Source organism: Carex rostrata, chromosome 19 (genome assembly GCF_964058835.1).
Source record: "Carex rostrata chromosome 19, lpCarRost1.2, whole genome shotgun sequence".
In the NCBI taxonomy this organism is placed as follows: Eukaryota; Viridiplantae; Streptophyta; class Magnoliopsida; order Poales; family Cyperaceae; genus Carex; species Carex rostrata.
Window position 1 is genome coordinate 7,582,902 of NC_135936.1, and position 21,639 is coordinate 7,604,540.

The window sequence follows — 21,639 nt, forward strand, 5'->3', positions numbered from 1 at the left end:
ATTGTAAAATTAGTTATCATTTTAAATATGAAAATTTTATATGATTAATTTTCATTATGTGTTTGACGGAGGGGTGATTAATGAGCGAGCATGAGCGAGTTGGGGTATGTTGATGCTCGGCTCATTAAGTTAATGAGTGAGTTTAAGCGAGTTGTTCATGAACTTTTAATAAGCGAGTCACGAGTTATGAGTTACATAATTTAACAAATTGTCATAATTAATTTTTTTTTACAATAAAAACCTGTAGTAGCATAGAGGCAAAAGCTCAGAAAGTTTCTCAAAAAAAGAAGATTTTGGTACATATTGAGTGCTTTAGGTTTTGGTGATTTCGTCTGCCGACTTTTAGGTTTTGGTGATTTTGACGTATCATATACCCAAAATTTTAAGTGAAATGAGGTAGCAAAACTTAATTTAATGCGGTAGAAACTTGATTTATTTATTTATTTGGGATTGGATGTGGCAAATTCTTAATGAGCGAGTTATGAGCAAGTTGGGATATGCTCATGCTCGGCTCATTAAGTTAACGAGTGAGTTGATAATAAGCAAGTTTAAGAGAGTTATGAGCAATTTACTCACCCCTCATTTGAGACACAGATTTGGAGACCAATATATATATATATATATAGATGGGCTACGGTGAGTTGCGAAGTAAAGCGACTATTTTACTTCACGCTCATTTTTTGCGATTTTAAAGTTCAAAACGTCAATCCGAACCGTTCATCTTGTTCTCCATATTGAAATGTGCTTGGAGACCAAATTTTACATTTTTTTGATATTTTTTTACTATTTATTAAGCAATTTTGAAAGTCGCTGATCTGATGGTCCATAAAATTTTACTGTTTTTTACTGTTCACAGCAAAACAGCAATTTTAACAAATGCTTAATAAATAGTAAAAAAATTCTAAAAAATGTAAAATTTGGTCTCCAAGCATATTTCAATATGGATTAAACATCTAACTGTTCGGATCGGTCGTTTGGACTTTAAAAATAAAAATACAGCGTGAAGTAGAAACGCGTTTTACTTCGCAACTCACCGTAACTCATCTCATATATATATATATATGTAACGATAGATGAGGTAAGGATCATCTATTGGATATTTGATGTTGTTATTTTCTGTAATTAATGGTTTTATTTGGGTTTTTGAGGCTACTTGTAAATGGTTGTATTATATTTAGATAGCATAAGGTTTTATTTTTTACGGTCTCAAAAACCTATCATATAAACTTCAAACTTTGATTTAAGTAGCTCAATAAATTAGTTATATAATGAACTTGTAGAATACTAATTTTTATTATTTTTAAAATTTTATTACTATTTTTTATGATTTATGAAAGATGGTAAAAATGATTTAAAAATAAAAGAAAATTATCAATATTTTGAGTTATTTTTTTGCCATTTTTCATAAATTATAAAAAATAGTAAAAATTAGTATTCTACAAGTTCATTATATAACCAATTTAGTGAGTTACTTAAATCGAAATTTGAAATTTATACGATAAGTTTTGAGGCCGTAGCACGGATGGCCTTATGCTATCCAGAGCACCCAAGCCTTACTCTTATATTTATATATATGTCCTCTTACTACTGATGGACGAACCTTACTAATTCACTAATGTCAACCATGGGGATATTTGAAATTTCATTGTGGATTTGGTTTACATTCTGGTAACACGGTGGACTTTGTAAATCATTCCAAAAGGACAATAGCAGGTTAGGATTATTATGAAGTTTTGGAATGGAAGGGCTACATTTGCACAAATTTATTAAAAAAAAATAAAAATAGTACATGCTTCCTTCATCATTTAAAGAGATGGTGTAAGAAATTTGGTGCAATTTGAGTATCATGTGATTATCGATCAAAAACCGATCAAATTGAACGGGTATATCTTCAAATAAATTTATGGATGCCAATCAGTTTCCAAATAAGTCTATGATTTAAAACCTCTATAATAATTCTCTGGTTACTATTTAATTGGATTCATGAAAGAAAAATTAAGAGTCTAATTTACCCCTGTGCAATAGTTCAAGCTGCCTAATTGTACTAATTCGTACTAGACAATGGATAAAATCTTTGGTAAGGTACTTGTGCAAGACAATTTCCTTAATTTTTTATTGTGCAAATCTTGAAGATCCATGGCGGTGCCATATCAGGTGAAAAGTCCTTGCCAAATTGCAGATGTGCATTCACAAATCCAATTAAAAACCCAAATATAAACTTTTGCAACAAATAGATTCCATTAAGAGTAAAAAAATGCAGTTCCATACTGGTACAACCCTTGTGTCAGTTATGCCAAGTGTTTTCCAGATTCTTATTTACTACAAGGACAATATCTTAACATGTAACAAAGTTTCCAAAGCTGTTTTGAAGCAGCTTATTATCTAATTATGAACTATTAATCATAGTACATAACAAATTTTGAGGGTGGAGGCGGAGGAATACAATCTTCTAATTTACCACTTACCTAATGTTCTGACAGGTTCCTATCATGAACTTTCTTGATGTAAGCGGAAGCGCGGGTATTGATGGGCTCGTTTAATCCATCTGAGTCGACCACATAAGAACAGTTGTCAGCATTAGTATGCTGTGCAGCGTTTTCTGGCATTCTCCGTGCAGCCAATGATGGTTGTCCAAGTGTCATGCTGGAAACCACTAAGGATGACATCCTGATTAAGTTCACTACTACCTTGGCAGATTTTTCACAGAAGGATGAATTGGTCTTTTGTTCTGCAGCTTTGGAAGGAGCTATTTGGGTTAAGATGAATGTATGTTTGAAGAATTAATGTCACATATATAGCCAAATTTTCAAATTTGGCTTTTGGCTTCCATGTGACAAGCATTAGGTAAATTAACCAAGCTAGAGACTGCTAGGAATAATTTTCAATACAAAACCTAACTGTAATTGATCACAATAGTTCTTTTTGCAGTGCCTTAGGACATTGAGTCCCAAATCCAGAAAGCACATTATCATTCAATGTAGCTTCTTTTTGCAAGTGGGATACCAATTATTTTCCTTTTTCAATTTTCAGTAGTTTGTTTTAAAAAAAAGGAAGTAATTAAGGTTTAAATAAGCTATTGAAAGAATGCTTGTAATGTACTAGTACCTCAAACTGGGTTCTAGTCTTCTAGACGATCAATTTGTTAATTAAGCTCTCAGTTTTGGAGTGGTTTTTTTATTGGAATTATATTGCTTCATAATTCTGCTTTGGTCACCACTTTATATCTATTAAGATTCCAGCTCTACATATTCTTAAGAAAAAGGATGTTCTAAATAAAGAAGAATATACTGGTGTGTATATGTGTGGTTTAATTCGATACAACGCGCAAAACCTTACTTTACTATTATGCATGTGCTTTTAATTCCTAATGCTTCATCTCTAGGTATTATTAAAAAAAACAAAGAATAGTAGGACATTCTCTTTTATGTCTGTTTGGGTTAAAATTGGTCCAGATCGAGTTAGGCATCAACCATACATGCTTATTGTTTTCGTAAAGAAAGCCTATTTAACTAGGAAGCACACATTTTCTCAGATCACATAAAGAGTATATAAATGACATATGTAGCTAGCCTAGATTGGAAAATAATTTGCTATTGAGAACTACAGAAGAATAAAATAAATATAATGAAAAACAAGTTCCAGATTCTCCATGCGTGAAAAGGATGTAAATTAAGAGAAACATTGCACAGCGCATGCATGAGAGCTGATTCAGAGAGTAAAGAGTCATCCATAATTTGTTACTCAAGTAGAGCAGTTACTAATTAACCTCTCAAACAGGTAATTATTTCATAAGTATATCTATTATGTTATGGCAATTAGCATCAGCATAGATATGAAAGGTAATTCCAAATACAGCAGGCAATAATGTAACTAATCAGAAATGCAATGCAAATTAACTCAAAACATGCATCTAGTCTTCTCGTGCACTAGAGAAGGAATTGTATATCTTCCTGATATACTCCTCAGCTCTCCAGTCAACCTCGTCTACAATATTGATCACATAAACAGAAGAAGTCGGATTCTGGCTCCTCGCATCAGCGAACAGCTGCATAGATGTTTTGGTTGTCTGAATTTGCGGTGTTTTTTTCGCGGGTGCAATTTTGGTAGCTCTATCATAATTGGGAACATAGTTTCTCGATGTCACCTTGGCAGTGCTCATGCTTGGTTGTTAAAGAATTGTTTTGCGGATGCTAAGGTTGGTTGGTTAGGGTTTGATGGGAAACGATAGCAAAGGGTTATATTTATACCCTATGATTGATTATTTTATTTTATTTTTTAGTTAAATGATTGATTCATTGCTTAACTTGGTTGGAGCCTGGAGGAACTTTTGAGGGGTCTAGAATGTGGTGGGGCTTTTTTTTTTTTGAAAGACTTGGTAGAATGTGTGGTGGACCTTGTTGATGAGACCTTTTGTTGTTTTATCTTTACATTTTTGTTTCACATTATGGTATCGCTGTCGCTCTCAACTTAAATTACCTCGAAACTTCATGATGCATTGTTTTCTATTGTTCTTTTAATTTATTTATTTTGCATGTAAGGAGAAATTAAATCTCCTCAACACGTTAGTAATCCTATAACAGTTACTTTGATAGCCACTATGCAAAGGTACGTATCCTCCCAGGTAATTAATGACTCTAACACAATTGAAATGGATGGTCCAGATTTAATTTCAGCCGGTGCATGTTCCGAATAGGATATGGAGGCAGTATTATTTGTGCTTTGAGATTCGTGCGAAGTTAAAAATTTCAATTTCAGACCGTGCGATTCAATTGGACTCAGGCAGGTAACCTGAAGGGGATGTGAATTCCACTATCAAGCTCTTTCTCAAAAAAAAAAAAAAGCAATCCTATAACAGATAGAGAAATCATAGACGTCCATTTGTTTTACTCTTTTATTTTAATCATAGTTGTCTCTTTAATTATTAGCTAAAACCAAGTGCAATCCTTTCGAACTATGTACGTCAAACACATAATACGAATTAATCATATAAAATTTTTATATTTTAAAAAATATTTAATTTTACAATATTCATAACATTTTATTCTAAATTATATAAAAAATTATATATAAATATAATTTTTATTTGTAATTAATATATATATAAATTCAATATGAATGAATCCGTCCCGGCTAAAATTATATGTTAGTCACAATAAAAATATTATGAATTTATGTTATTCTATACAAATAAATAATTTTGTTTAATATATAACCGTTCTATATACATGCAATTCAATTCACAAATAAGTAAATTAATAGAAAAAAAAGCGGTGAAAAATGGATGGACAAGAAAAATGGTGCATTATAGGAAGTCCACTAACAAATTCCGTTTGAAAATATGATAAAGATAAACAGGAATCGATACTAATATTTATGCAAATACATACAATCAAGTCCAGACAAGAGATGAGGAATCAGATTTTTAAATTATGGAAGTTAAACATAACTAGAATCAAATATATAAAAAATTTAGAGTGAGTCTATGGTACTATGCATATATATCACGGATTAGTGTGTAATACGGGTTAATATTTTTATTTTTAAAATACTAACAGTCAATTCGAACCGTTCACCGTGATTCTCATATGAATATGTACATGCAGACCGAATTTATATTTCTTATAATTTTTTTATTATTTTTTAAGATAGGTAGAAAATAATTTGATTTGAAAATTCTGAATCATAAAAAAAAAGTGATTTTCTACCAACATTTAAAAATTGTAAAAATAAATATAAAATATAAAATTTAATATGCAATTATATATTCATATGAAAATCATATTGAACGGTTTGAATCAACCATTAGGATTTTAAAAATGAAAGTATTAATCCGTATTACGAACCAAATCTTACTATGCATAGTACTATAGACACTTCAAAATTTATATTGTGAATAAGAATCAATTTTAGATAATCTATAACATTTTACTCTTAACAATATAAAATATAATATATAAATATAAATTTTTAAAAATTAATTAACCTTTATTTCTTGAATGTGGCTCTATCATGTGTACATCATTGTTGTAAAAACGTCCGTTTTGGCAGATTAATCGGCCGATTAGTCAACCAACAACGACTAAACTGTCATAAATTTTTCCGACTAATCAATTAATTATTTCTAATTATAGTCAATTATTTTTAATTATTTCTAATTAATCACTTGACGGTACCTTAATTATCCGTCTGACAACCGCATAGCGCTATTTACAACACTGGCGTACGTACAGCTTGCAACTTGCTGGTGGAATCGCAGTACAGGAACTTGCACTGCAAAGTCGCGTGTAGAGATGCTAGAGGAAAGCGTCGTTTCTCAAATCTTGTTGGTGGAATCGTAATACCAAAATTTTCTTTTTGACTTCCGTGTCGGTTTTAGCAATTATTATTATTATTATTATTATTATTTGACGAGATTTAACTGCCCGTCGGCTTCGTTTTTGTGATAATGGTTTATTTTGGAGTCGTTGGTCAATAAGACTATAAATATGACGTCAGCACATGCAATTTCGCTGGAAATACTGAAGTGAAGTCAACAAAATTTTATTCTTTAAATTTTAATTCTGATATTTTTAGAAACATGATAAACTTATTTAAAAAAAGAAACTAAGAATACTACATAAAGTTCATAAATTCTCGAATAATTAGGAAATTTATTTAATTCAACTAGAAAGATGCAGAAAATAAATATTGCAAATTATTCGCAAATCTTAATATTATGCTCATCCAACACAAATGACAAATGTAAATCAGGTATATGTGGCCGGAAAATTTTAAATGGTAATTTATTTTTTGTTATAGAAATCGATCCTGTCAATTTAACAGACTACTAATTAAGGACCTTATTTATCAAAAGTAATGTTCATAGAACGTTTCAATAGCGTCCTACGAAAGATATCTCTGTTACTTAGGTCTTTACATATACAATAATCTATATTTTATTTATATTAATTGTTTGTTCTTAATCTTGTTATCAAACGAACAAGTTGAGAATCATGTGATTATCGATCAAATTGAACGCGTATATATATCTTCAAATAAGTTTATGGATGTCAATCATCAGTTTCCAAATAAGTCTATATATGATTTAAAACATCTCTAATAATTCTCTGGTTACTATTTAATTGGATTCATGAAAGAAAAATTAAGTCTCTAATTTACCCCTGTGCAATAGTTTAAGCTGGGAGATGATATTCACACTACTGGATTTGTAATTAACACAACAAAACTTAAAATTTAATATTGATTGACAAGTATGCCCTTACTTATTAGTCCAGCAATTATGACGTTTGTCATACTAAATTAATACATCTTTAGTTTTCTTTTTATTTATTTTTTCTTTTGCTTATGTTTCCTTTTATTTCAATCAAATAAAATAAAGAGAACTTTTAGACTGTTTTAATTGTAATTAGATCCTTTTGATTTTTTTTATTAAGTATTTTAGTTTTCCTAGTTAATATGCACAAAACAAAATTGCATGGTAGTGAAATATCAAATTAAAAAAAAGAAGAAGAACTAACTGATGCACAATATAATAGTTATCTAACAATGATATCAGCTGGGCAAAAATCAAGTAAACTACACAATTTATAATAATAAGAAAAGAGAAATATTTTTTGCAACAATTATAGTTATTTTTTCTTTAATCAATAAAATTTCTAAGCGATTCCTTTTAAGTTGAGTAATTAATTTGATTATGTTTTATTCTCATTTCCACAAAAAAAAAATTCAAACCTCAAATGTAAGATGGAATAGGGAAAAAAAAACTTTTACAAAATATACTGAGTGAGTCTATGGTACTATGCATATCACGGGTTGTTGCCGTGCTACGGCTCTATATTCGAGTTTTCAAATCCTAACGGTCAATCCGAACCGTTCATCTTGTTCTCCATATTAATATGTGTTTGGAGACCAAATTTTACATTTTTTGAAAATTTTTTACTATTTTTTTATATATTTAGAAAATCACTTGATCTGAAAATTCTGGACCATCCAAAAACAGTGATTTTCAATAAATCTAAAAAAATAGTAAAAAAATTTCAAAAAATGTAAAATTTGGTCTCCAAACACATATTAATATGAAGAACAAGATGAACGGTTCGGATCGACCGTTAGGATTTGAAAACTCGAATATAGAGCCGTAGCACGGTAACAAATCGTAATATGCATAGTATCATAGACTCACTCAAATATACTGATTAATTCGTTGCACAAAACATAAATTTTAATTCATTTTATATTATTTTCATTGATTATATTCAAATTCAATTCATGAATTGAACTTGATTTTGGTCCAGTTGATTTTATTATTCCATAACCATTATACTTTTCATTAACTAGTTCTTTTATTTAATTTTATATTCCACTGCGATACAACTTTTTATTTGTCGTGTGAGTCGCGTTATTCTTTTTTTTGGTGCATATTAACTTGGAGAATTAAATGTTTAATAAAAAATAATCAAAATGAAAATAGTATCAGGAGTTATATTTATTTTGTTAGATTGAATAAAAGGAAACTATAGCTGTGCTAATTTGGTATGAGATGGCAATAATTGCTAGATTAAGTTTTTAATTAGGGGCATATTTATCAATTAATTTTAAATTTTATGTTGTGTTGTGGTAATAACAAATTTAGTAGTGTGAATATCAGCTCCCGTTTAAGCTGCCTAATTGTACTAATTCGTACTAGACAATGGAGAAAATCTTTGGTAAGGTACTTATGCAAGACAATTTCCTTCCTTAATATTTTACTGTGCAAATCTTGAAGATCCATGTCGGAGTCATATCAGGTGAAAAGTCCTTGCCAAATTGCAGATGTGCATTAACAAATCTAATTAAAAAACCAAATATAAATATTTTTGCACAAATAGATTCTATTAAGAGTAAAAAAATGTAGTTCCATATACTGGTACAACCCTTGTGTCAGTAATGCCATGTGTTTTACAGATTCTTATTTACTACAAGGACAATATCTTAACATGTAACAAAGTTTCCAAAGCTGTTTTGAAGCAGCTTATTATCTAATTATGAACTATTAATCATAGTACATAGCAAATTTTGAGGGTGGAGGTGGAGGAATACAATCTTCTAATATACCACTTACCAAATGTTCTGACAGGTTCCAGTCGTGAACTTTCTTGATGTACGCAGAAGCACGGGTATTGATGGGCTCGTTTAATCCATCCGAGTCGACCACATAATAACAGTTGTCAGCATTAGTATGCTGTGCAGCATTTTCTGGCATTCTCTGTGCAGCCAATGATGGTTGTCCAAGTGTCATGCTGGAAAACACTAAGGATATTCTCTTTTATGTCATTATAAGAAAAAACAAAGAATAGTCTTTTATGTCATTTTGGGTTAAAATTGGTCCAGATCGAGTTAGGCATCAACCATACATGCTTATTGTTTTCCTAAATAAAGCCTATTTAACTAGAAAGCGCACATTTTCTTAGATCACATAAAGAGTATATAAATGACGTACATATGTAGTAGCTAGTCTAGAGTGGAAAATAATTTGCTATTGAGCACTACAGCAGAATAAAATATAAGTAATGAAAAACCAGTTCCAGATTCTCCATGTGTGAAAAGTATGTAAAGAGATACATTGCACAGCGCATGAGAGCTGATTCAGAGAGTAACGAGTCATCGACAATTTGTTGATTGAGTACATTAGTTCATCAGCTTGATGTTAAGCTTTCTTTCTTCTTATCATTTTTTTTTTCATTTGGATAGTTTATTGGATAATTTTCTATTGCAGGAGGAGAGAGTAGTTGGAACAAGTGGTTTAGAGCATTAGCTTGATGTCGATAGTTTCCAGAAAATAAGTGGGTTAGAGCCAAGAAGTTCAACAGCTACTAATAGGTTGGTTGTTCCGATTTTTTTTATTTATATCCAAAAAATAAATAAAAATTAAAAAATATCCAAATCTCGATTGAAATTCAAAAATTACCCAAACCGGTTATCCAATAACCGGATTTGGAACAAATGTCCGGTCAGTGGATTCCCGAACTCAACAAATGTAACCAGTTAGTTTTTGTTTTTTTTCAAAAATAGATACAACTTTTTATAAATTAAATGTCCTAGAAAGATCACAATATTTTCTGGATTACCTAGAAGTGACTTTTGAACCGGGATCAATAACTCAGAATCTAAACATTTTTATTTTTTTCGAATAATACATAAATAAATATATATTAAATTTTTTTCTTACAGCCGCGAAAAATCCGACCTAAAAAATATTGATCCGGGTTATTTGTTGCAGTCTTTCTAATAAATCAAATTATATTGTATTCCATCTATTTTCAAAGAAATATACTCAACATTTCTAATATTTTAATAAAAAAATAAAAAAATTAGAAATTTTTGTTTAAAAAAAACACACACACAACTTTCCGGTTAGTGATTAACCGGTTACATTTGTTGAGTTCGGGAATCCACTGACCGGACATTTGTTCCAAATCCGGTTATTGGATAACTGGTTTGAGTAATTTTCGAATTTCAGTCGGGATTAGGATATATTTTTTTAATTTTATTTATTTTTTGGATATAAATAAAAAAAATCGGCTGGTTGTTAGTGGTGTTTAGTTGGTTGTTTGATGTTAAGTAGTTTTTTTTTATAGATATTCATAGGAAAATGAGATATATGGTTGTTCATTTGCTTGTGTACTGTTGGGTTGTTGACTAGTATCAGCTTGGTATATCAAATATTTTAACTTTGTAGGTTTTGTTCGGATAATGAAATCAGTGGTGTTAAGTCAATTTTATCAAAAATGTCAACTTTTTATTTTTACCTATAGAGCAGAGATAAGAGATTGCGGGTAGGGTTTTTTTTTATCTCTCAAATATGTCACCTTTTATTTGGATATATTTTTTTTACCTATATATCACACATTATTACTCAAGTAGAACAGTCACTAACCTCTCAAACAGGTTGTAATTATTTCATAAGTATATCTATTATGTTATGGAAATTAGCACCAGCATAAATATGAAGGATATTCCAAATACAGTAGGCAATAGCGTAACTAGTCAGAAATGTAATGCAAATGAACTCAAAACATCTAGTCTTCTTTTGCACTAGAGAAGGAATTATACATCTTGCTGATATACGCCTCAATTCTCAACTTAAATTGTACATCCTCCTGATATACGGCTCTTCCGTCAACTCCGTCTTCAATATTGATCGCACGAACAGAAGAAGTTGGATTCTGGCTCCTCGCATCAGCGAACAGCATAGATGTTTTGGTTGTCTGAATTTGCGGTGTTTTTTTCGAGGGTGCAATTTTGGTGGCTCTATCATAATTGGGAACATAGTTTCTCGATGTCACCTTGGCAGCGCTCATGCTTGGTTGTTAAAGAATTGTTTTGCGGATGCTAAGGTTGGTAAGTTAGGGTCTGATGGGAAACGATAGCAAAGGGTTTCTATTTATACCCAATGATTGATTATTTTATTTTATTTTTTAGTTAAATGATTGATTCATTGCTTAACTTGGTTGGAGCCTGGAGGAACCTTTGAGGGGTCTAGAATGTGGTGGGGCTATTTTTTGTTTGAAAGACTTGGTAGAATGTGTGGTGGAGCTTGTTGATGAGACCTTTTGTTGTTTTATCTTAATATTTTTGTTTCGCATTATGGTATCGCTGTCGCTCTCAACTTAAATTACCTCGAAACTTCATTGTTGATGCATTGTTTCTATTGTTCTTTTAAATTATTTATTTTGCATGCAAGGAGAAATTATTTTTTTTAGCACTTTGCGTACGGGGTTGTTTAAATCTGTTCGGAGATGTTTGACAATAAGAGATTAAATCTCTCCTTAAGTCTTAATTCACTTTATTTAGTTTTTTTAGCCGCTTAATCCTGCTAAATACATATTCTTTAGCGTGAATTAAGATCATCTCTTTTGATCTCATTTTATCCGGATCTTAATCCTCTGTCCACCTTAATACACCTCCACTTCTTTCTTTTTAACTTTCTTAACTTTTATCCACGAATTAATACATCAAACATCAATTTCTTAGCTCTCCTTAATTTCTTAATCCTTCACTCTTAATCTCTTGTTATTGAACGGCTCTTTTGAGATGTATATATATTTGTTAATTACTTAATTTTCAAATTATATTTATTCTTCCTTTTCACATTTAAATCATCCAAATTGGGATTTCCTCAAAATTTGCGGTAAGAAGGCATGTTTCCTAGGAAAAGATCCAGAATGCACAAGCGTTTTCATACCCATAATTTCCCATAAGTTGCTCCGTAGCTTTTTATTTAAAGTAAAAATTAGGCGGGAATAATTCCTAGGTGTTTCCGTGTGACTAAATATTATTATGAGTAGAATTAGGGTGTTTCTAAGTTGACCAACACTACTAGAATTCCCAGTAATGGCAACGGTGGGATTGGGCTTGTTGCAACGGCTTACCCTTGCTATAGGCCCCAAAAACGCCATTTGCAAGAGTTACGCTTGCAATAACTACCATTGCTTTAAACCTCCATGCAAATGCTCAATTTCTAACTTTTTGCAAGCGCCTACGCTTGCTAAAACAATTCCCCAGACTTTCCGCAAGGGTAACCGTTGCAAAAATGGACGCTTGCAAAAACTATCCCGTGTGGGCAATTGAGTATTAGCAAGCATATGTATCGTAGGCCCCACTTAGTATTTGCAAGGATGTCCCTCATGGGTCCCACCTTGTTTTTAGCAAGGATATCATGTGTGGACCCCACCTAACTATTTGCAAGGATGTCACATGTGGGTTCCACCAGATTATTAGCAAGGCTAGCGTGAGGGACCCCACCTGATTATTAGCAAGGATATTTGACGTGGGTCCCACCGTTTTATTAGCAAGGTTAGTGTTAGTGGACCCCACCTGATTAATTGCAATGGTAACGAGTGTGGGTCCCACCATAATTTTTGCAAGGGTATGTTTTGTGGGTCCCACCCGATTATTTTGCATGCTCCATAGTTTCATCATAAATGTATTGATATTCCGATACAAATAATTATAATTAATGGTATCATATTAGTACCAAATTCAAAAATCCTCCCATTACTGGCCCAGTACCAGCCTAGTACCGACCCATCAATCTGATACATTTCCCATTCAAATAAATAACCATAACATAACAATTTGATAATAGAGATGAAACCTTGAAATTAGCATTAATGAAAGTATTGTAAGAGAATCACATGTACCAAGCATGGATTTTACCAAAAGACCAACTATATTATAACATTACAACCACAGTATAATATGGAGCATTTACCTTTACTAAATACCATAAACACAACCCACCAAAAAGTTACAAAAAAGAAACATCCCCTATGATGTTAACATGAAAATCCAAAAATCTGTAGTTATATGTAAAAGGTCGTCAATACCCACACTACTAATGCAGGTTGGTGTTGGAGTTGACTTGCCCGAACCATTCACTAATTGATGATTCTGCCTCTAAGGAGAAGTGGGTCAAACAGTCGTTCACCAATGCAGATAACAAGAAAGACAAGGTGTGCCACCATGTGGGAGGTTCGAGAAGCGCATACAGGCACAAGGAGGCAATGGTATTCCCCAAACTTTGCTTTTTAATTTATCTTTTTATTGGATTGAAAATTCTCGTAGATTTTGCATGTTGTTTATTGTGAAGTTGGAATTTTTTACTTGCCTACTTCACAATTCTATTATTTCTGAATTTCAGATGGCTGAAAAGGGTCCTTACATTGAAAAGATGGAATTATTCGATCGACTTCACTCCCGCAAAACAAAAGTAGGCAAGATCTACGTCAACAAGAGGGCGGAAAAAACAGTGGTAAGAGAATCATTCCTTTGTTGCAATTTATCACACATCCAAACAGTGGTAAAAAAAATAGGTCAGTATACACTCATGTTGTTATTGACACTTTTAAATATGCTGTTTTCATTTTATATATGTTGTTTTCATAATTCAATATAGTTGACACAATGTTATGACCAATGCAGAAAAAGTATAATGACTTGAAGAAGAAATACGGTGGGCAATTGCCTGATGATACGTTGTGGGAGCTGGCTGCTGACGGGGAGGACCGACGTGGAAGGTTGTTTGGCTTTGGCAACAAGGGTAGGATATGCAAAGCCAACAAAGAACTGGAGGCCATGGAGGCATCCCGAACAGATCCAACGAGGAGCACGGCCACCTCTGCTGAGGATGTGAATAAATCCTTTACAGAAGCACAGGTGGCTAAGTTAGTTGCTGATGCCGTATCGGCCGAACGTCGTGCATGTGTTAAGGATATAGCTGCCCAAGAGGAACGACACAAAGCTGAAATGGCAGAAGTCAAAAAACAAAATGAATGGACCAATAAACAAATTGAGGAGCTCTTCAGACGGGTAGGAACAAAGCCTCCAGTTTTTGGTGTAAGTCCTCATTCCTCTTTCAATTTATACATTTTAAATAAATTATATAACACCATGTTTTGTTATGTACACCTTGTTTTGTTATATAACAAAATAAATATTCAAACCATGAGGTTTATGTACACCTTTCATTTAAGGTTTAGGGTTTAAGTTTTAAGGTTTAGGGTTTAAGTTACTAACATTTTTAAACTAAATATTCAAACCCTCCTCTTTAATGTAATCTTCAATTTATTTTATTGTTTTGTAGGAGTCGTTGAATGGCCAACATGGTGGGGGAGACAACATTGGTGGTGGCAATGCATGAAGGCGTTCAGCGTGTCTAGGACATAAAGTGGATGAGCAGTTAATATTTAGTTGTTTTAAGTAGGAAGTACAATTACATCTAGTTAATGTTGTTTAATGCATGTATTTTTAAGTAGGATGTGATTCCAAGGTCAGTACTTCGTAAGTAGGATGTGAATCTTTATTGTACTGAACAGTAAAGTAGGATGTGAAACTATGTAATTCTAAAGTAGGATGTGAAACTATGTTATTCTAAAGTAGGATGTGAAACTATGTTTAATGTCTATTGTCATTTGTTCTTGTTTTGTGTTTACTACCCATCTATATTCAGTGGTGTTATTGGTAGGTACATCCAGTATAGATTGGTATCCAAGGATGGTACGCAACAAAAAATTGATGAGTTCTACATAGGGATGTGTAAGTATTTGTTACGCAATTCCGAAATAAATATCCCTACACTCACTTCACTTATTATCTTTTAGTTTGATTCGTATCCTCCCAGGTATTGTAGAACGGATTACAATCACTTTACTTATTATTAGGCTTTGAGATTCGTGCAAAGGAATTTAAGAACGATTTGGATGTGAAACTTATAAAATATTCCCACAATAGTGTTAATCGAGAAGCATTGAATTCCTCTTTCACATTAATTCTTTCAAAACCAGTTCCCACACGACGCGCCGCAATCAAATAAACCATGACCTGAAATTAATCCCTCCTCTCTATCCCTCCCTCTCTCGCTCTCTCTCTATCCCTCCCTCTCTCCCGTGCCTCTCTCTCTCGGGTTTGGGTGATCTCACTGAAAGAGGTTTGTAACTCTCTCTCTCGGGTTTGGGTGATCTATCTCTCTGTCTCTCCCTCTCTTCAGTTTTTTTTTGCAATTAGGTTTGTTTATTTGCAAAGTCATTAATTAGGTTTGTTTATTTGCAATTTAGTTAGGAAACAGTCAACTTAAACAGGTTAATTACATGGAATTGTAAAAGCCACTGGATTGTGCTTTGGTGAGAATGTTTTATTTGCCCAGCACATAGTAACTGAAACAAACATTGAATATAAAACAAGTTATCAGGCATTTGAACAAGAAAGTTACAGCTTTTGTTTATTAAAGTAACATTTTTCAATTTATCCACTAGCCTACTTGGACAATTTTTGCTTCTACTATTGAACCAGTAATTGAATTGTTTAATAGGACAATGCAGGAAAGTCATCAATGGATGTACAACAATAGACACGATTCTGGTGGTGGTCTGCACAAAGATTTTGTTGATGGGGTTGAATTTTTCCTTGAGGCGGCATTGTCCAAACCACATGTTGTGACCTATGACGGCGATGGAGAGAAATGTATCCCTTGTCCGTGCAAAAAATGTGGAAACGGGCAGCGGAGAGATGTGGATACCGTTGCTGTACATCTTTATAAGTCGGGCTTTTGCGCCCTATATAGTGTGTGGCACAGGCATGGGGAGGGGCAAACACTAGTTGAACCTGATTTAGACAACCAAAGCATTGATCCAGGGGAGGAGATGGTAAGGGCAGTAGCTGGTTCAGATTTCAATTGGGATGACCAGTCACCAACTGGAGCGGCTAAGAAGTTCTTTGACATGATAGAGGCTAATAAAACGCCGCTTTGGAAGGTCAACGCAACAGGTGAACTCCAATGTGAAGGACAAACCGTATTGTCTTTAGTGACACAAGCATTGGCGTTGAAGTCGGAAAACCAACTAAGTCAGAAATGCTTCAATGGGATGTTGGCCTTTATTAAGAGCACACTACCTGCTAGTGAAAATATGCCGGATAATTTCTACCAAGCAAAGCGTTTGATTGAGGGAATGGGCATGGAACATGAAAAAATAGACGTATGCCCGAACTTTTGCATGCTATATTACGGACCGGTGAGAGGGGAAAAGACAAAATGTGATGTTTGCAGTGAACCAAGGTACAAGCCACCTGGACCTAATCCTAAGGCAAAACCAGTCCCACAAAAGCAACTCCGCTATCTACCTATCACGCCAAGATTGCAAAGGCTTTACATGACCAAGTCTAATGCAGTAAATATGAAGTGGCATAAGAATGGTAAGCGTGATAGACCCGGGGTTATGTCGCACCCAGCTGACGGTGAGGCTTGGAAGCATTTCTTAAAAAAGTACCCAGAGTTTGCTAAAGAGGCTAGGAATGTTGTATTGGGGTTAACGACGGATGGTTTCATGCCATTCAACTCGAGTGCAACTCCATATTCTTGTTGGCCGGTATTTGTCTTTCCATATAACCTACCACCAGGGATGATAATGAAAGAGGAAAGCATGTTTCTCGCGCTAGTTATACCGGGACCGAAGCATCCGGGTCGGGACATTGACATCCTGTTATAACCTTTAATCGAAGAATTGAAAAAGTTGTGGAGGGACGGTGCAATGACATGGGATGCATCTAGATCAGAAAATTTCAACATGAAAGCCATGCTTCTTTGGACGGTGAGTGACTACCCGGCTTATGAGATGCTATGCGGGTGGGGTACGAAAGGTTTTTTGGGCTGTTATTATTGCCAAGGTGCAACAAAGGCTTTCCAACTGGAATATGGTGGTAAAGCATGCTGGTTCGATTGTCATAGGTGCATGTTGCCTATGGATCATCCATTTCGTCGAGATAAAACAAATTTCATTAAAGGAAGAGAAGAGTGGGATGGGCCACCACCAAGATTGACGGGAGAACAAATACTCGAGGTAGTGAACAAATTAGGTGATACGAAATGGGGTAAAAATGTTGGTTTACCACAGTTTGGTGGTTATGGTGTGACTCACCATTGGCAAAAGAAGAGTATCTTTTGGAGTTTGCCATATTGGAAAGACAATCTCTTGCCACACAACATTGATTTGATGCATACGGAGAAGAATTTCACGGAATCTTTGGTTAATACACTTTTAAGCATGGGAATTAAAACCAAGGATAATGAAAAAGCTCGGAAAGATTTGGCTCTTCTTTGCAATCGACCCAAACAACACCTAACCCCATGTACAATAAACCCGGGAAAGATGAAAAAACCAAAGGCACCATTCGCAGTTTCACAAGGTGACAAGAAGCTAGTTCTAACTTGGTTAAAAGATAAAGTAAAGTTCCCTGATGGCCACGGATCAAATTGGTCAAGGTGTGTTAACCTAACAACTAACACCCTAACGGGGATGAAGAGTCATGATTGGCATGTGTTCATGGAGCGCCTATTACCCGTTGCATTTCGAGATTTTGTCCCTGAACCCGTATGGGATGTGCTGTGTGAGGTTTCAAGCTTCTTTAGAGAGATTTGTGCCAAGGAACTTGATCCATCCCGTATCGACCAATTAGAAAGGGATATTATCGTCACAATTTGCAAAATGGAGAAAATCTTCCCCCCTGGTTTCTTCAATTCTATGCAGCATCTTGTGGTTCATTTGGCACATGAGGCTAGACTGGGTGGGCCAGTAGGGTCCCGATGGATGTTTCCATGTGAAAGGTGCGTTGTTTTCTCAATTGTCTTTTTAATTAAATTACCAAAATTAAATAGTAGTATATTACATAACTCAATTAATTGTTTCTATTAAAGGCGTAACAAAGAACAACGGTTGCGAGTTACCAACAAAGCACGTGTGGAGGGTTCAATCGTCGAGGCTACGATAGTCAAAGAGATTTCCACCACTTCCAGATTCTATTTTGAAGATTTATCACTAAATGGCCCAAAAGGAGCTGAAACAGGTAAAACTTCAAGGGGAAACCTTTCGATTTTTGACAGAACTGGCCGTCCCATTGGTAGGGAGCATCGAAGGACACTCACTGACGATGAATATAAAGCAGCTCACACTTATGTCGTTCTCAACTGCCCAGAGATACGTGACAAATACTTGGGGTACAATATTATTATTTATCACTGATTTTGATTTCATAAGTTACCAAATCTAAAACCTACCAAAATATAATTTGACGACTGTCTTACAAATTGTAGGGAGTTTGATTCAAACATGCTCAACAGTGGTACAGCCCCACATCGACTTGCAAAAGCACGTCAAGATCTTTTCGCAGATTGGTTACGACAAAGGCTAATAATCGACCGTGACTGCGACCCATATGTTCGAAAGGCAGCAATCAAACCACTCAAACGGGCAAGTTGGTACGATGGGTATGAAATCAATGGATATCGTTTTCACACTGAAACACATGGGCAAAATAAATCATCAAGAAATAGCGGTGTTTGCATCAAAGGAGAGTCGGAATCAGGTGGCACCCAACACGACTACTATGGAGTCCTCAAAGAGGTCATTGAGCTATCATATGAAGGAGGCAACAAGGTGGTTCTCTTTAGGTGTTATTGGTTTGACATAACAAAGGGCGTAAGGGTCGACCGCCAACATGGGATTGTCGAGGTTAAACATGAATCTCGGCTAAAAACTTATGAGCCATTTGTATTGGCATGTCAAGCAGTTCAAGCGAGCTACCTTCCTTATGCTTCTCTGGGCAAAGAAAGACAAAAATGGTGGGTTGTATTCAAAACAACGCCGAGAGGACAATTTCGTGATGAGGAAGATGATGCAAACCTTGAATTTTATCAAGAGGAAATGCCAGAAAATCACATCGAGGTTCCTGACGAACCAAGTTTTGATTGGGCTAATACTGTCATACAAGAAGATGAGTTCGACCTAGTGGACGACATCATGGAGGTCACACAACCACGCGAGACGAATGACAGCAATCCGGTAGAGGAAGGTGAGGAAGAGAATGACATGGATCAAATGGATCAGGCTCAGCAAGAAGCTTTTTGGGGGCAATTTTATGAATCTGAGGAAGATGGTTTTTAATTGGTAAGTAGTCACATTTTTTATAATTGAATATATTTTGATTATGTAGAGTTCAAGATAAATCCATCTATACTTTATTTTTTCTTCTATTATAAGTTCAAGATAAATCCATCTAGAGGGGAAATCATTAATTTAATTGGTCATGAATCATGACAAATTCATGAGTTTGGCTGGTATATATGATACATAAGATATTTTTGTTTTTCACAAAACTTAATTCTTTGAAACTAATCATAATTTCTCTGTTCTTTAATTTACAGGTGCAAAGATATAAAATGGCTAATTTAATGAATAAACAAATTTATCAGGGTCTGTTTGTAATTTGCACATTCCTCCTGTCAGTTTTTGTGCAAAACTAAAGGGAAATCTGTTGCGTTCTTGTATGATGGTTTTGATTCTATAAATTTGTTTTTTATAATATAGACTCAATTTTAACTAACTAATATATTTGTCAGATCAAATCTAGTATGTTGTGTTCTTGTATGTTGTTATGATTTTGATTTATTTGTATGTTGTGTTATTGTATCATTGGTAAAAAAAAATTTTACAAAGGTGGAGAAATAACTATACTAGACTGATATGAGTTATTACTGGTACAAATTGAAAGTTACATGGAGTTATTGACAAGGCACAAGTCGCCAAATTGAGCAATGAAGGAACATTATTTTGTTATATACCCTTGTGCAATTTTAATCAAATTGTCTCATGAGTTATAGGATAATACTAATTTTTGGGATGTCTCTACAAGGATGTATCTCTGGATAATAATAATTAACGTCTTTTACAATAAAGTAATATGAAACGCAACTTAGAAAACATTAGCAAGGGTGCCTCTTGCAAAAAGTTAGGACCTTCACAATTAAAAAATATAAATGGATACTCCAAAACAATTGCAACGGCCGCCCTTGCAAATAGCTACAACATTCGAAATAAAATAATATGAACGGAACCCGTATGGCATTTGCAACGGTGTCCCTTGCAAATAGTTTAGACTTTAATAATTGAATAATATAAATACAAATCATAAAAGCATTTGCAACGGTGGCACTTGCAAATAGATAGGTCCTTGGCACTAAAATATTATAGACAGCATTTGCAACGGTGGCTCTTGCAAATGATAAGTTGGACTCGAATAAAATAATATAAAATTCTACACTAAAAACAATAGCAACGGTGCCGCTTGCAAATAATAAAGACCTGCACAATAAAATAATGCAAACATAACCCTTCATTTTATTTGCAACGGTGCCCCTTGCAACTAGTGTGTGCTGACCGTCTGGTACTCATTAGCAAGCGTAATAGGAGACATTAGCAAGGGTAAGTATAAGACATTAGCAAGCGTGTTTATTAGCAAGGGCTGCCGTTGCAACTATATTAATTTATTTGGAAAAAATCAGAATCTCAATTTTTATTGCAAGGGCTCTTATTACGCTTGCTAAAACCCCTTAGTACCGTTGCCATTACTGGGAATTCTAGTAGTGCAAGTTTCTTTGTGAATTCAACTTTAAAATCTATTATATTGATTTCAAACGATGAATTCATACTGTTAAAATCCTTCTACCTCACAAGTGATGTGTCTACATTTATGCAAACATTTTAAAATTTTAAATTAATTATATATAGAGTCAAATGGTCAAAAGGTGTCCAAAAAATGAATGCATTATAATTAATTTATATTTTTTTTAATTTTGACCACCTGACTTTATACCAAATTAATTCGAAACTTTAAAATTTTCACATGTAAACGCATTACTCATAAAGTAGAAGGATTACAACGGTTTAGATATGTCGTTTGAAACCAATTCAATATATTTTAGAGTTAAGTTCACAAAGAGGCTTGGTGAACTTAGGAACACCCTAGTTCTACTCAAATATTATTATTTTTTTTTTGTAACTCCCTCCTAAGTGGAGATGATTTTTATAACTTTTTCATTACTTATGTTTATTTTTTTGAAATTACTTAAATGAGTTATATTTAAAAAAAAAAAAAACAAATCCTTGTATCAAGTATCATATCATGGGATTTTTTTTTTGTGGATGAATTTGATGCATCGGATACAATAACAATCGATGTAGTCAGGTAAGAAGTGGGTCAGCGGTTCCTCTTTTTGACTTCTAGGCAATTGTGTTTCGACTGAGCAATTGATTGTGAAATGCACACCTTGTT

General features: G+C 33.8%; 1 protein-coding gene and 1 pseudogene across 1 annotated transcript; both read left to right on the forward strand.

Annotated features, from left to right (window-relative positions):
- The first annotated feature begins 13,151 nt into the window (after positions 1 to 13,151).
- LOC144571992 (uncharacterized) lies at positions 13,152 to 14,753 on the forward strand. The gene is made up of 5 exons (XM_078321384.1): positions 13,152 to 13,162; positions 13,385 to 13,547; positions 13,682 to 13,792; positions 13,963 to 14,376; positions 14,624 to 14,753. The coding sequence occupies exons 1-5, from the start codon at positions 13,152 to 13,154 to the stop codon at positions 14,678 to 14,680; spliced, it is 756 nt and encodes a 251-aa protein (XP_078177510.1). The 3' UTR covers positions 14,681 to 14,753.
- Positions 14,754 to 15,851: 1,098 nt separating this feature from the next.
- On the forward strand, positions 15,852 to 19,472 carry LOC144571994 (uncharacterized; annotated as a pseudogene).
- Positions 19,473 to 21,639: the final 2,167 nt, after the last annotated feature.